The sequence below is a fragment of the Brachyistius frenatus genome, unplaced genomic scaffold (genome assembly GCF_029030835.1).
Source record: "Brachyistius frenatus isolate BFR_SWC_R1_liver_20210118 unplaced genomic scaffold, ASM2903083v1 Contig_373, whole genome shotgun sequence".
In the NCBI taxonomy this organism is placed as follows: Eukaryota; Metazoa; Chordata; class Actinopteri; family Embiotocidae; genus Brachyistius; species Brachyistius frenatus.
In genome coordinates this window covers 104,853-120,000 of record NW_027210972.1, presented here as the reverse complement: position 1 = coordinate 120,000, position 15,148 = coordinate 104,853, and the positions used below count along the sequence as shown (strand labels likewise).

Sequence of the window (15,148 nt, the reverse complement as noted above, 5' to 3'; positions counted from 1 at the left end):
TAAAAGATTCAGAGAATCTGGAGAAATCTCTGAACACAAGGGACAAGGCTGGAAACCAATATTGGATGGTGGTGATCTTCGGGCCCTCAGGCAGCACTGCATTAAAAACACACTATTCTGGAGTGGAAATCACTGCATGGGCTCAGGAACACTTGTGAAAACCATCGTCTGTGAACACAGTTCATCGCTGCGTCCACAAATGATGTTCAAACTCTCCAAAGAAGAAACCAGATAGAAACATGATCCAGAAACACCGCCGCCTTCTCTGGACCGAGATCATTGAAGATGGACTGAGGTGAAGTGGACAACTGTCCTGAGGTCTGATGGATCACAATCTGAGATTCTGTTTGGAAATCATGGACGCTGCATCCTCCAGGTTAAAGAGGAGAGGGACCATCCATTTTACACGGCGTCTCAACTTTTTGGGGGGTTTGTATGAGTGACAGTAATTTAATCAATAAATACATATCACAACACAGGTTTGACTTTTAATACTTTTAGATCTTGATTACATACTTTACTTGAGGAACATTTTCACTGCAGGACTTTTTACAGTGTGATTCTCTCATACTGATACACACTGAAAAAGATGTCACCTCTCATTCCATTTACTCTCTTCTCCTTCCAAAGAAGAGGTTACACAACCACCTGAACATCTGCTGAATCATCCTCCAGGGTGTGCATATTAAACCCCGGACGGACCACCCTGGCTGAGACCTTCTCTCGTAGTATAACTGTCCTCCGTCGGAGACTGAGTCGATCTTGCCGAGCAGCTCGTTGACCTGCCTCCTGTCTCCGATCTCCTTGTTGTTGAACACGTGGTACCGGCCGCTGCACCTCCTCAGCAGCTCCTGTAGGTGGTCGTCCTGTCGGATGAACTCCTCCATGTCGGTGTCCTCCAGTCGGTCCCCGTAGGTGAACAGGACCACGGTGTACTGGGCCACGTCGGGACTCAGCATCCTCTCCAGGGTCTTCAGCCCCGTCTTCTCCTGTTCGGTGAACCTCCCGAGCTGCAGCGTGAGCAGGAAGACGTGAGGACCCGGAGAGCTCAGCTCCACCGCCTCTGCCAGCTGCGCTTTCACCTCCTCGTCCGACAGCCGGGTGCTGAAGAGTCCGGGGGTGTCGACCACGGAGACCCGGCGACCCTCAACGTCTCCGACCGTCTTCTCGCTCTTCAGAGTCAGAGCATTGGAACTGATCCTGCAGTCAAACTCCTTCTTTCCCAGGATGGTGTTTCCCGCTGAGCTCTTCCCCACTCGCTCCTGACCCACCAGCACCACCCTCAGGTCTGACCCTGAAAACAACACAGGTTATCAGGGGGGGTCAAATACCCTCCGACCATCAGTGCACATCAACACAGTCAGTCACCTAGCAAGCAGCAAACAACAACAACAAGACGGCCTTGTCGGAGCTAAGAGCAGATTTTAATTTGGCATCTTGATATTTATTAACGTGACAGAACATAACAAACGATACATGAACCACAAGCTCACGGTGGTTAGAAGTTTAATCAACACAAACATCTCAATTCAACGAATCAATTGTGATGTAGTTGCAGACTTTGAAATGCAAAGAGAAGAGAAATCGTGTTCCTGAATGCAGCACGATGACGCACACAGGAAGCAACGACCTCTATGAGGAAGTATTCAGTCGTCTCTTCATCAACATCATCACTGAGTTCCTCACGTTAACGGGACCGCTGGAGAAACTTCAGATTTTGGGTTGAATTTTTGGGGAACAGGAAATCTTCAACCTGCCAGCTCACAGCACTGAAGTGTTCCTGAGCCCATGCAGTGATTTCCACTACAAAATCAGGGCTTGTTTTTCTTGGGGTCAAACTCTGTAAACGGTCATCAGAGACCTTTGAAAGTTTTCAGAAAGTCTGACGGCGATGAAGCAACGAGCAGGCGAGGTGTTCTGATGACATCACGTTTCAAGAGGGGCGGAGCTTCACTGTCCAAGACCGAAGAAGTCGTCAGGAGACACCAGGTGGGTTTTCTTGGTGTCACCGTGAATTGGTCCCCCAGAGTCAGACTGTCAACACCGAGTTCTACAATGTTGCTAACATTAGCTAATGCTGCTACTCAGCTCTCGTTAATGCTATTATTAGCTCATGTTAGCTCACAGTACGGATGGTTTGACCTAAAATCTGATGTTTCTCTGCTTTCAGGTCCACGTTAAAATCCCAAATGTTCACGTAGCAGCGGTCGCGTTAACGTGTGGAACATAGCAGACTATGAACTTTTCTATCCACCCTCAAGTTACACAATGTGAGTTTGAAAGTGTTCCATTAATCACATGAAAGGTTCACAAACGGCTGGTGAAGAAGATTTATTCAGTGAAAAAGCAATCGAACAATAATATTTGTTGTTGTGGCTTTAAAGAGCTGCAGCTGGTGATCACTGTATGACGCAGGCCTTGGTTTTCAGCGCCACCACCGTCCCGACTAGAGCTCCCGCTGCTGTCCCGACCCCAGCTCCCAATACAGCTCCAGCTGGACCGCCCACAGCTCGAAGGGGCTCCAACATGCCGCAGTAATCGGTGGAGTTTTATTTTTGAAAGTCATACAGGTGTAAGTCAGAGGAAAGGTGAGGAGGCTGAAAGACAGAAGTTGACGTGTGGTCCGTTTGGCTGCTGGTGTTGACGGGTCCCAGATTCAGAGAAACACTCGTTGATCCACCCTCCAGGGAACCGATGCCGACGGTGGAAGGTGATTCTCCCAGTTTCTCACCTTTTCTGTCAGCGGAAGATCTTTGTGAAGCCTGATGATCCTCCAGGAAACTTTAACTTCCTTTTACACTTGTTGTACTTACTGACCGCGGGTGAAGGCCTCGCCTGTAACCTGCACGGTATACTGTGTTCCTCCTCTAAGGTTTGTTGGGTTCGTTGGTTCTGGTCAACCTGCCGCCACGTTGCTGTGGTTGAGTTTGTGTTTGGAACTCTTGTTGTGAGTTGTTGAGGACGGCGTTGCAGATTAACTGAGGTGATAACTGCTGTTTAATCGCAGCTCTATGCTGCAGACTTCCTTTACAAATAAAGCTGAAATAAATCACGTGGAGCTGAGAGTCTCATTAGTGGACTGAAAACATGCTAACAAAAGCTGTAAATGTCTCAACGGTCTGCAGCCACTGAGACAGGACGTCCTCTTAGTTTAACTTGAAGCAGCCCTTTATCTCTGACATAAACAGGAAGAACTTTTGGCCTGCGTCCAAGTCCAGATGTTACATTAGATTCATGTTCACGTTCCTCAAATCAAAAACAGATAAAACACAGATGGAACAAACTGCATTTTCTCTTCATGTCACAACATGAGTCAAAGTAAAACACGAAGAAATTCATTAAATAAAGACACAAAAATGTGAAAAACATGAAGAGAGAAAAAGCAGTGAAGAGTTAAACTGATCAGAGTTCAGTTTCAGAGAACAGAGGACCAGTCGGCTCTTTTTATCTTTAGCTGTTTTCAAGCTGAAATTTAATAAAGTGAATAAAGCAGTAAAGTACTTACGCATTGGAGTGTATCTGTTGGACATGTTTGCAGGCAGTTGATCTGTCTCCCTGTGTCTCCCTGTGTCTCTGTCTCTCTGTGTCTCTTTGTGTCGCAGTCTTAGAGGTTTACTTTCACTTTCCCAGCTCCACCCTGTGACTACACCCACACAGCCGAGTCAGATGACCAGCAGAACAACAGCTGGCTGCAGGCCTGAAGGTGTCTAAAGGAAAAGAACAGTTAAACTGGTTGGAGGTTCACCCCAAAGCACGAGGTACTGCACCCGTAGGAGGCGCTGTAAAAATGGAGTTTGTGTTTGTCTCACAGTGAGAATGATTTTATTTTTTTCATGTCGGCCTCTGAATGTTTGCATCTTTGTTTTTTCTACACTTTCTTAAAAACCTTCCTTCGACATTTCCTCAGCACCTCGTTACAAAACTGAACTTCATCTGCAGACTTTTCTGATCTTTAAATTTTGAGACGTCAATCTGTCTCATTTTTACAAAACATTTAAGGACAGTAGACGTCGGTTTCACCTGCAGCTTTTTCCACACGACAGAAACAACCAGCGACTTAGTACCAGTTCTGATGTCAGAGCGAGTGGACCAATCAGGTCCTGCTGAGTCGCAGGTTCACGTGGAGACTCGTGTGGAGCAGCGCCCCCTGCAGGAGCGGCTGCAGACCGTCTGCAAACGGATCAGGTGTTCGTCTGAGTCACCGAACTGGACCGAAGCGGACCGAACCTCCTGCTGGAAGAGTTCAGAATTACACTGAAGAAATGTTCAGTTTAAGTTTAAGTGAAGGAGTTTTAACTTAAAACATCCATCAGAGTGTGATTACAGATGTTTTGATGAAAGTTTTGACTCTGATCTGAAATGAATTGCAGTTATCTGTGTTATGAATCCTGCTGCTGTTCACATGTTAACATGTTTCTTGGATTAAAAACGTGTTTAGAACTGCAGCAGTCAGCTGTTTGCAGGACGACGTGTCTTTTGTGAGCTGCTTGCAGCACCTCCGTTCCTCTGACAACAGAAATATTCACAAACAAGAAGACCAGCCAGAATCTCCCTCAACACCATGAGAGATGTTTAATAGATCACCTATTTGTTTTATTATCAGAGAGTAGTAATGTCTTTTGTTTGGAAATACGACCCATAGGTTAAATATTTCTGCCCGTAGATGTTCAATAAACCAGCAACACCAAATAATATGAACGCAATTAATCAGGGCTTGTTTTTCTTGGGGTCAAACTCTGTAAACGGTCATCAGAGACCTTTGAAAGTTTTCAGAAAGTCTACGGCGATGAAGCGACGAGCAGGCGAGGTGTTCTGATGACATCACGTTTCAAGAGGGGCGGAGCTTCACTGTCCAAGACCGAAGAAGTCGTCAGGAGACACCAGGTGGGTTTTCTTGGTGTCACCGTGAATTGGTCCCCCAGAGTCAGACTGTCAACACCGAGTTCTACAATGTTGCTAACATTAGCTAATGCTGCTACTCAGCTCTCGTTAATGCTATTATTAGCTCATGTTAGCTCACAGTACGGATGGTTTGACCTAAAATCTGATGTTTCTCTGCTTTCAGGTCCACGTTAAAATCCCAAATGTTCACGTAGCAGCGGTCGCGTTAACGTGTGGAACATAGCAGACTGTGAACTTTTCTATCCACCCTCAAGTTACACAATGTGAGTTTGAAAGTGTTCCATTTGTCAGGAGTTCAGTTTTGTCCTCCATTTTGCCCCCGATCACCTCTCCTCCTGTGTCCCCTATCTTTGCCTGTGGCCACGCCCCTCACCTCCCGTGGCCACGCCCCTCACCAGTCCCAGCAGATGCAGCCACTCATCCCTGATCACCACCTGCAGGTGTGCTGCATCTCCCTGATCACCTCCCCAGACTATATGTAACCTGCCCCTGCACAACTCTGGTTGTCGGTTCATTGTTTTGTTAGCCACCCGTCCGTCTTCCGTCTGCTCCCCGTCCGTCTTCCGTCTGCTCCCCGTCAGCTCTCTGTCAGTCCTGTTCCTGTTCCTGTTCCCGTTCCTCCGGCCTCTGTGTCTCCTGCAGATATCCCGGTCAAAATCACCAGTCGGTGGAGTTGCCCTCCCGGCTTGGAGGATTGTTGACGCCGTCCCTTCCGCTGGTCTGCCGGCTGCCCTGTTACCCGTGTCCCCCTGGAGCTGTCGGTTGAGTTGCCCTCCCGACTGGATGTAAAGTGGACACGCTCGGTGCCACCTTTTGGTTTGTAGTTTTTGTTTGTTTGTTTTTTGGACAATAAAGACAGTATTTTTGGAACTGATACCTCGAGTCTGTGTGCTTGCATTTGGGTCCTGGAAAAATACTCCACCTCATAACAGAATGAACCGACCACGGAGGGACCCAGCAGCCACAGACTCGAATCCTAAATACGTGACTTTATTCCAATATTTTTCCAATCAGGCCCGCCTAAATGACACGGTTTCCGCTGAACCCCGGACTGGGTTCGAGGGAACCCGCCTGGCCTTCTGGGACCCCCTCAGAAGGAGGCAGCGACGCCGGGGTCACCGGCCATCCGGTCCTGCTGCGCCCTTAATCTCTGGACGTGTAGCCGTCAGTCCAGTCGGTCGCTACGGGCGAGCCCACAGCCCCGTCGGTCGCTACGGGCGAGCCCACAGCCCCGTCCGTCGCTACGAGCGAGCCTACAGCCCCGTCGGTCGCTACGGGCGAGCCCACAGCCCCGTCCGTCGCTACGAGCGAGCCCACAGCCCCGTCGGTCCCCACTACGAACTCTCTACCCCCGCAGCGCCGGCGAGAGATCCGGACGCCATCCGGGCCCGGGCGTTGGCCCTCAAGTACCTGCAGCATGGCCTATGCGGCAGTAATGCTGCTCCTTCGTTCCCCGTCGCTGGACGGGTCATCGACGTCCTGCCTCCAGCTCCTGCTGCCTTCGGATGGGTCGACGTCCCGCCTCCTGCTCCATCCTCCTATGCGGTCGTCGCCACGCCACCGGCCCCTGCTGCCTCCGGCGCTGCCGACGCCCCGCCTCTGGCTCCATCCTCCGGCGTGGTCGTCGCCCCGCCTCCGACTCCGTCCTCCAGGGTGGTCGACGCCCCTCTTCCAGCTCCTGCTGCTTCCAGGGTGGTCGTCGCCCCGCCTCCTGCTCCATCCTCCTATGCAGTCGTCCCCACGCCACCGGCCCCTGCTGCCTGCGGCGCTGTCGACGCCCCGCCTCCGGCTCCATCCTCCGGCGCGGTCATCGCCACGCCCCCGGCCCCGTCCTCCGGCGCGGTCGTCGCCACGCCCCCGGCCCCGTCCTCCGGCGTGGTCGTCGCCCCGCCTCCGACTCCGTCCTCCAGGGTGGTCGACGCCCCTCCTCCAGCACCTGCTGCTTCCAGGGTGGTCGTCGCCACGCCTCCGGCTCCGTCCTCCAGGGTGGTCGACGCCCCGCCCCCTCCTCCGTCCTCCTGTGCGCTCGTCGCCACGCCACCGGCCCCTGCTGCCTCCGGCGCGGTTGACGCCACGCCCCCGTCCTCCGGCGCGGTCATCGCCCCGCCTCCTGCTCCGTCCTCCTGTGCGGTCGTCGCCACGCCACCGGCCCCTGCTGCCTCCGGCGCGGTCGATGCTCCGGCCTCCGGCGAGGTCGGCGCCACGCCTCCGGCCCCGTCCTCCGGCGAAGTCGTGCCTCCGGCTCCGGCCTCAGGCGCAGTTGCCGCCCTGTCTCCAGCCTCCGGCGAGGTCATGCCTCCCGCTCCGGCCTCCGGCGCAGTCGCCGCCCCGCCTCCGTCTCCGGCCTCCGGCGCGGTCGGCGCCACGCCTCCGGCCCCGTCCTCCGGCGAAGTCGTGCCTCCTGCTCCGTCCTCCAGGGATGTCGTCCCTCCGTCTCCGGCCTCCGGCGAGGTTGGCGCCACGCCTCCGGCCCCGTCCTCTGGCGAGGTCGTGCCTCCGGCTCCGGCCTCAGGCGCGGACGCCGCCCCGCCTCCTGCTCCGTCTTCCTGTTCGGTCGCCGCCCCGCCTCCGGCTCCGTCCTCCAGGAATGTCGTCGCTCCGGCTCCATCCTCCATCGCGGTCGAAGCCCTGCCTCGTCATCGTCCTCCAGAGAGGTCCTCCGAACCCGTCCTGCTCCGTGGGCGTCCTCCGGAGAGGTCCCCCGAACCCATCCTGCTCCGTGGGCGTCCTCCGGAGAGATCCCCTGAACCTGTCCTGCCCCGTGGCCGTCCTCCGGAGCGGTCACACCAGTCCGTCCTGCCCCGTGGCCGTCCTCCGGAGAGATCCCCCGAACCTGTCCTGCCCCGTGGCCGTCCTCCGGAGCGGTCACCCCAGTCCGCCCTGCCCCGTGGCCGTCCTCCGGAGAGATCCCCTGAACCTGTCCTGCCCCGTGGCCGTCCTCCGGAGCGGTCACCCCAGTCCGTCCTGCCCCGTGGCCGTCCTCCGGAGAGATCCCCCGAACCTGTCCTGCCCCGTGGCCGTCCTCCGGAGCCGTCACCCCAGTCCGCCCTGCCCCGTGGCCATCCTCCGGAGCCGTCACCCCAGGCCGCCCTGCCCCGTGGCCGTCCTCCGGAGCGGTCACCCCAGGCCTCCCCGCCCCATGGCCTTCTTCCGTCCACCTAGGTTTCCTGTCTCATGTCTTGTGTTAGTTGTGGTCCTCCGTCCCCCCTCCTCCCACCCAGTCCGGTCCAGTTTTGGTCGCCAAGAGGCTCCCTTTGAGGGGGGGGGTACTGTCAGGAGTTCAGTTTTGTCCTCCATTTTGCCCCCGATCACCTCTCCTCCTGTGTCCCCTATCTTTGCCTGTGGCCACGCCCCTCACCTCCCGTGGCCACGCCCCTCACCAGTCCCAGCAGATGCAGCCACTCATCCCTGATCACCACCTGCAGGTGTGCTGCATCTCCCTGATCACCTCCCCAGACTATATGTAACCTGCCCCTGCACAACTCTGGTTGTCGGTTCATTGTTTTGTTAGCCACCCGTCCGTCTTCCGTCTGCTCCCCGTCCGTCTTCCGTCTGCTCCCCGTCAGCTCTCTGTCAGTCCTGTTCCTGTTCCTGTTCCCGTTCCTCCGGCCTCTGTGTCTCCTGCGGATATCCCGGTCAAAATCACCAGTCGGTGGAGTTGCCCTCCCGGCTCGGAGGATTGTTGACGCCGTCCCTTCCGCTGGTCTGCCGGCTGTCCTGTTACCCGTGTCCCCCTGGAGCTGTCGGTTGAGTTGCCCTCCCGACTGGATGTAAAGTGGACACGCTCGGTGCCACCTTTTGGTTTGTAGTTTTTGTTTGTTTGTTTTTTGGACAATAAAGACAGTATTTTTGGAACTGATACCTCGAGTCTGTGTGCTTGCATTTGGGTCCTGGAAAAATACTCCACCTCATAACACCATTAATCACATGAAAGGTTCACAAACAGCTGGTGAAGAAGATTTATTCAGTGAAAAAGCAATCGAACAATAATATTTGTTGTTGTGGCTTTAAAGAGCTGCAGCTGGTGATCACTGTATGACGCAGGCCTTGGTTTTCAGCGCCACCACCGTCCCGACTAGAGCTCCCGCTGCTGTCCCGACCCCAGCTCCCAATACAGCTCCAGCTGGACCGCCCACAGCTCCTATCATACTTCCATAATATGCTCCTGTTCCACCTCCAGCGACAGCTCCAGCGACAGCTCCAGCGACAGCTCCGACCACGACGGCCCGGGTGAACGAGTTATCCTTCTCCGCCTGTCTCCTCGCCTCCTCCTGGTTCATGTCTCCATTCTTTTTCAAAAGTCGGTCCATCTCGTCTTTGATAGCTTTCTGAGCCTCTTTGAACATCTCATTGGTGTACCACCCTCCTCCGTTGGTCTGCACCATCTTGTTGACCTTCTCCAGCAGCTTGTCGACTTGAGAGTCGTCGTCGACTCTGTTGTTGAAGACGTGGAATCCTCCGTGACACTGACTGACGAAGGCTTTGAGGTTTTTATTTTCTCCAATTAACGTTTCTATGGTGACTCTCTCTGCCTTCAGGTCGTCTCCGTGGGTGAACAGCGTCATGGTGTAATCTGCTGCCTTTTCTCCGAACATCTGTTGGATGATTTTGACGGTTTCTTGTTCTTCTCCGGTGAATCGGGTCGGCTGGAGCACGACCAGGAACACGTGAGGACCGGGAGCGGCGAAGGAGATGCATTGAGCGATCTCCACGGTCACCTTTTCCAACGATATTCTGGTGTCAAACAGACCCGGAGTGTCGATCACCGTCAGTGTCTGACCGCCGAGCGAAGCTGTTTTCTTCTGACACTCTGACGTCACTGAGGAAGAGGAAAGTTTGGACAGGAAAGCCTGTTCCCTGAGGATGGTGTTTCCTGCCGCACTTTTGCCAATTCCAGTTTTCCCAACGAGCACAATCCTGAGTTCTTGTTCTTTATTCTCTGGTGGAGAATCAGAGAAAAACAATGAGTCAAAAGTCAATTGTATTCATATAAAACCTTTAAAACAGACATTTTCATATTAAAGAGGAGCGATCCCATTCAAAGAGTCTCTGTCAGTACATACTCATTATACAAGAGTGACGACCTCTGCAACAGGAAGCAACTCACTGTGACGTCACCCATCGGTTTGTAAACAGAGGTTTTGAAGCCTCCAGTCGGACATTTCAATCGTTGCCATCTTGTTTCTTTTGGAGCCAGAAGTGACCATATTTGAACGAGCTGGGGAGGAGCGAGGGGCGGATCTGACCGAGAACCCGAGGACACTATGCCCCGCCCACCTAGACCCAAAACCTGACTGGACCCCAGAACGGTCTGTTTGTTGGGTTTTTACTAAAAGGTTGAAAACGTCAGAGGATCCATCAGCAGAGTCCTGACGGTGGTCCGGCAGCTCGAAGGGGCTCCAACATGCCGCAGTAATCGGTGGAGTTTTATTTTTGAAAGTCATACAGGTGTAAGTCAGAGGAAAGGTGAGGAGGCTGAAAGACAGAAGTTGACGTGTGGTCCGTTTGGCTGCTGGTGTTGACGGGTCCCAGATTCAGAGAAACACTCGTTGATCCACCCTCCAGGGAACCGATGCCGACGGTGGAAGGTGATTCTCCCAGTTTCTCACCTTTTCTGTCAGCGGAAGATCTTTGTGAAGCCTGATGATCCTCCAGGAAACTTTAACTTCCTTTTACACTTGTTGTACTTACTGACCGCGGGTGAAGGCCTCGCCTGTAACCTGCACGGTATACTGTGTTCCTCCTCTAAGGTTTGTTGGGTTCGTTGGTTCTGGTCAACCTGCCGCCACGTTGCTGTGGTTGAGTTTGTGTTTGGAACTCTTGTTGTGAGTTGTTGAGGACGGCGTTGCAGATTAACTGAGGTGATAACTGCTGTTTAATCGCAGCTCTATGCTGCAGACTTCCTTTACAAATAAAGCTGAAATAAATCACGTGGAGCTGAGAGTCTCATTAGTGGACTGAAAACATGCTAACAAAAGCTGTAAATGTCTCAACGGTCTGCAGCCACTGAGACAGGACGTCCTCTTAGTTTAACTTGAAGCAGCCCTTTATCTCTGACATAAACAGGAAGAACTTTTGGCCTGCGTCCAAGTCCAGATGTTACATTAGATTCATGTTCACGTTCCTCAAATCAAAAACAGATAAAACACAGATGGAACAAACTGCATTTTCTCTTCATGTCACAACATGAGTCAAAGTAAAACACGAAGAAATTCATTAAATAAAGACACAAAAATGTGAAAAACATGAAGAGAGAAAAAGCAGTGAAGAGTTAAACTGATCAGAGTTCAGTTTCAGAGAACAGAGGACCAGTCGGCTCTTTTTATCTTTAGCTGTTTTCAAGCTGAAATTTAATAAAGTGAATAAAGCAGTAAAGTACTTACGCATTGGAGTGTATCTGTTGGACATGTTTGCAGGCAGTTGATCTGTCTCCCTGTGTCTCCCTGTGTCTCTGTCTCTCTGTGTCTCTTTGTGTCGCAGTCTTAGAGGTTTACTTTCACTTTCCCAGCTCCACCCTGTGACTACACCCACACAGCCGAGTCAGATGACCAGCAGAACAACAGCTGGCTGCAGGCCTGAAGGTGTCTAAAGGAAAAGAACAGTTAAACTGGTTGGAGGTTCACCCCAAAGCACGAGGTACTGCACCCGTAGGAGGCGCTGTAAAAATGGAGTTTGTGTTTGTCTCACAGTGAGAATGATTTTATTTTTTTCATGTCGGCCTCTGAATGTTTGCATCTTTGTTTTTTCTACACTTTCTTAAAAACCTTCCTTCGACATTTCCTCAGCACCTCGTTACAAAACTGAACTTCATCTGCAGACTTTTCTGATCTTTAAATTTTGAGACGTCAATCTGTCTCATTTTTACAAAACATTTAAGGACAGTAGACGTCGGTTTCACCTGCAGCTTTTTCCACACGACAGAAACAACCAGCGACTTAGTACCAGTTCTGATGTCAGAGCGAGTGGACCAATCAGGTCCTGCTGAGTCGCAGGTTCACGTGGAGACTCGTGTGGAGCAGCGCCCCCTGCAGGAGCGGCTGCAGACCGTCTGCAAACGGATCAGGTGTTCGTCTGAGTCACCGAACTGGACCGAAGCGGACCGAACCTCCTGCTGGAAGAGTTCAGAATTACACTGAAGAAATGTTCAGTTTAAGTTTAAGTGAAGGAGTTTTAACTTAAAACATCCATCAGAGTGTGATTACAGATGTTTTGATGAAAGTTTTGACTCTGATCTGAAATGAATTGCAGTTATCTGTGTTATGAATCCTGCTGCTGTTCACATGTTAACATGTTTCTTGGATTAAAAACGTGTTTAGAACTGCAGCCGTCAGCTAAAGTGTGCTGCGTCATTTCTGAACTTAGCTGCTAACAAGCTAGCGGCTTCGCTCAGGACTGAGCTGCATGGACGGATGGTCCTTTCATCACAGCGCCTCCTACTGGACACGAAGACTGTTATCTCCCTCTAAGGAACCGTGAGTACGTTATGGTACCGTCACACTGACACTGGGTTCCTGTTTGTGTTTAATAAATGTTTATGCTAACTCTAACTAACACTAACTCCAACTAACCCTAGCTCTAACTAGAACTAACCCTAACGAACCCTAACTCTAACTAGCTCCAACTAACCCTAAATATAACTAGCTCGAGCTCGAACTAACTCTGACCAACTCTAACCCTAACTAACTCTAGTGGGATCCACCTAACACTAACTCTAACTCCAACTAGCTCTAACTAACTCTAACTCCAACTAATCCAAACTCTAACTCCAACTAACCCCAGCTCTAACTAACTCTAAATATAGATCAAACGAGCTCTAACTAACCTTAACTCGAACCCTAACGAGCTCTAACTAACCCCAACTACATCTAACTAACTCTAACTAACCATAAATCCAACTACCTCGAGCTCTAACTAGCTCTATCTCTAACTAACTCTGACTAACTAACTAACTCCAACTAACTATAGATCAAACTAGCTCTAACTCTAACCCTAATTAACTCTAACGAGCTCTAACTAACCCTAAGTCTAACTACCTCTAACCCTAACTCTAACTAACCCTAACTTTGACCAACTCCAACTCTAACTAACCCCAACTAACTTCAACTAACCCTAACTCCAACTCAAACTAATTCTAACCCTAACTAACTCGAATGAGCTTTCACTAACACTAACTCTAACTCTAACCCTAACTCGAACTCGAACTAACTCCAATGAACTCAAGCTAACCCTAACTCCAACCCTAACGCCAACTAACTCGAACTAACCCTAACTCGAACTAACTAGAACCCTAACTCTAACTCTAAAAAGCTACGAACACTTTTCTGTCCAGTCTGTGGTTTCCTGGTGGTTCTGTGGCTCCCTCTAGTGGACGGTGTGTTCATTACATTCAGGCTGCGGAGCCTTGAACCGGACAGCGTTTGACAAACGGTTCATTCTGATCCTAAATATAAGATGATTGATTGATCTGCAATCTGTTGTGAAGTCAACAGACGTGGCGACAGGAACACTCGGCAGGTTGATGGTCACGTGTTTCGGAGTAGATCTGGTAGGTTAGCGGTGGCGACGCGAACAGCCAGTAAACACGCGGCGGCGTCCTGCTGCGTGACATTCAGCAGGCGGGTCGCCGGAGGAACGACTGCGAGCAAACGGCACCATCTGTCAGGGAGCTGCAGGAGGACGCTCAGCACCGCCTCCCTTCACACCTCCACCTGACACGCGTCTGCTCCTCATCCTCCGGCCTGATGAAGAGCACGGCCGTCTGCTCTAACTATCAGTGATCAGGAGAGTCTCGATCAGCTGCTGCTCTCAGATGTTCTGATGTCATTCAACGAGTCATCAGACAAACGATTCATCAATAAATCCAGAAAACAGTGAAAGAATTGGTCAGATTTAGTCTCTGATCATTTCTCTAAACCTAAATTTCCATTTTACACCCAATAATTCGTTTTATAACATTTTATTTTGAAGTATAACTTCCTGTTTGAAGCTCAGATGAGTGTTTGACTTCATCGGTTTCCTGAATCTCAACTTCCAGGAAGTCTAAAAAGAATTTCAAACAGCCAGCAGGGGGCGCTCCAAGCACAGACTCAGAGAGCTGCAGCAGGAGTGTGTGTGTGTGTGTGTGTGTGTGTGTGTGTGTGTGTGTGTGTGTGTGTGTGTTTTTCCTTTAAATTGAGACTTAAATTATTATTTAGTTATTGAAAGAACTTTAGATGTTAATTAAATAAATGTTTTACTGTTAAAGATATGCATAGAGAGAATCAGGAGCATGAGGAGGAGGAGGAGGAGGAGGACTGTGGTGCAGAGGGTCAGACAGCAGGACCGGAGGCGGACCGGTTCGGTTCGGTTCGGTTCTGTTCTGGTAGCTGCAGCGTTGCGGTCTCCGGGGACGCGGGTGTATTTTGAGGGACGGCGTGCTGCAGGGCGCCGCCCGCCGTCCCAGCTGCCGCGGCCGTCGGCTCGCAGGCCGCTGGAGCTGCGTGGCGGGAGGGTTGAGTGGCGTCACCGCGCGACATCTGCCGGGCCCGGGGCTGGAGGGCCCGTGGGCGGGCCCCTCGCTGCCTCGCCAGCTCGCCCGCCGTCGTCTGACAGAACTCGGCTCGCTGTAAACACGCAGCTGGAAGTGAGAGGACGGAGGGGGGCGAGGGGTGGTGGTGTGTTTGTGTGTGTGTGTGTGTGGGGAGGGTGGAGGTAGTTGGAGCAGGCGGGAGGTGAAACCATGTCGCGGTTCATCTGGTGCATTTGTTTCCTGGAAATGACAGACAGATTGTTTACAGTTCAGCTGACACACTTTTATAAACATATGTAAATATATTGATGCAGATTTACATATGAAAAGTGAGAAATAAAAGCTGGAGCTCATGGTTTTCATCTCAAATGTCTAAAGTGGTTAAAAACACCTTTTATTGGACTGAAAACAGACTTCAGGACGATGCTGAATATCATTATTAGTATTATTATTGTACACTTCATTTCAAACTGGACAAAGTTAAAAAACGAAAGTTCTCTAAACATGAGTGAAACACTGCTTTTATTTTCCTGCTGCCTCCGAGTTCACAATAAAGAATCTCAGAATATTTAGGAAATATCTTGATAATAGGAAAACAATCCACGTAGCTGGATTTTCCTCGTAAATGTTTTCGTCCAGATTTCTTTGGTTCAGCTTTCCTGGTCGGGTTTTTCTCGTAGACGTTTTCTTCTGCGACTCTTGGCAGGTTTTCCATCGCAACGTTTTGGTCGGGATTTT

The 15,148-nt window shown here is 51.1% G+C and overlaps 2 protein-coding genes across 5 annotated transcripts in view; one reads left to right on the top strand and one right to left on the bottom strand.

Moving 5' to 3' along the window:
• Positions 1–41, top strand: part of rbl2 (retinoblastoma-like 2 (p130)) — a 12,491-nt gene extending 12,450 nt beyond the window's left edge. For all 3 annotated transcript variants that reach the window (XM_069724373.1, XM_069724372.1, XM_069724371.1), the window contains one exon: positions 1–41. This exon is cut by the window's left edge and continues 1,167 nt beyond it. The gene's annotated coding sequence lies outside the window, so the exon portion shown is untranslated.
• Positions 42–462: 421 nt separating this feature from the next.
• On the bottom strand, positions 463–11,426 carry LOC138636380 (GTPase IMAP family member 9-like). 2 transcript variants are annotated; one of them, XM_069724374.1, is made up of 3 exons: positions 11,286–11,426; positions 9,213–9,841; positions 463–1,286 (listed from the first exon to the last, which is right to left on the bottom strand). In XM_069724374.1, exons 1-3 carry the CDS (start codon positions 11,308–11,310, stop codon positions 609–611), a joined length of 1,332 nt encoding a protein of 443 aa, XP_069580475.1. In that variant the 5' UTR covers positions 11,311–11,426; the 3' UTR covers positions 463–608. The 2 variants fall into 2 exon arrangements, with proteins under 2 accessions (XP_069580475.1, XP_069580476.1); XM_069724375.1 differs by lacking the exons at positions 9,213–9,841; positions 11,286–11,426 and adding an exon at positions 3,506–3,627 and having other exon boundaries at positions 463–1,294.
• Positions 11,427–15,148: the final 3,722 nt, after the last annotated feature.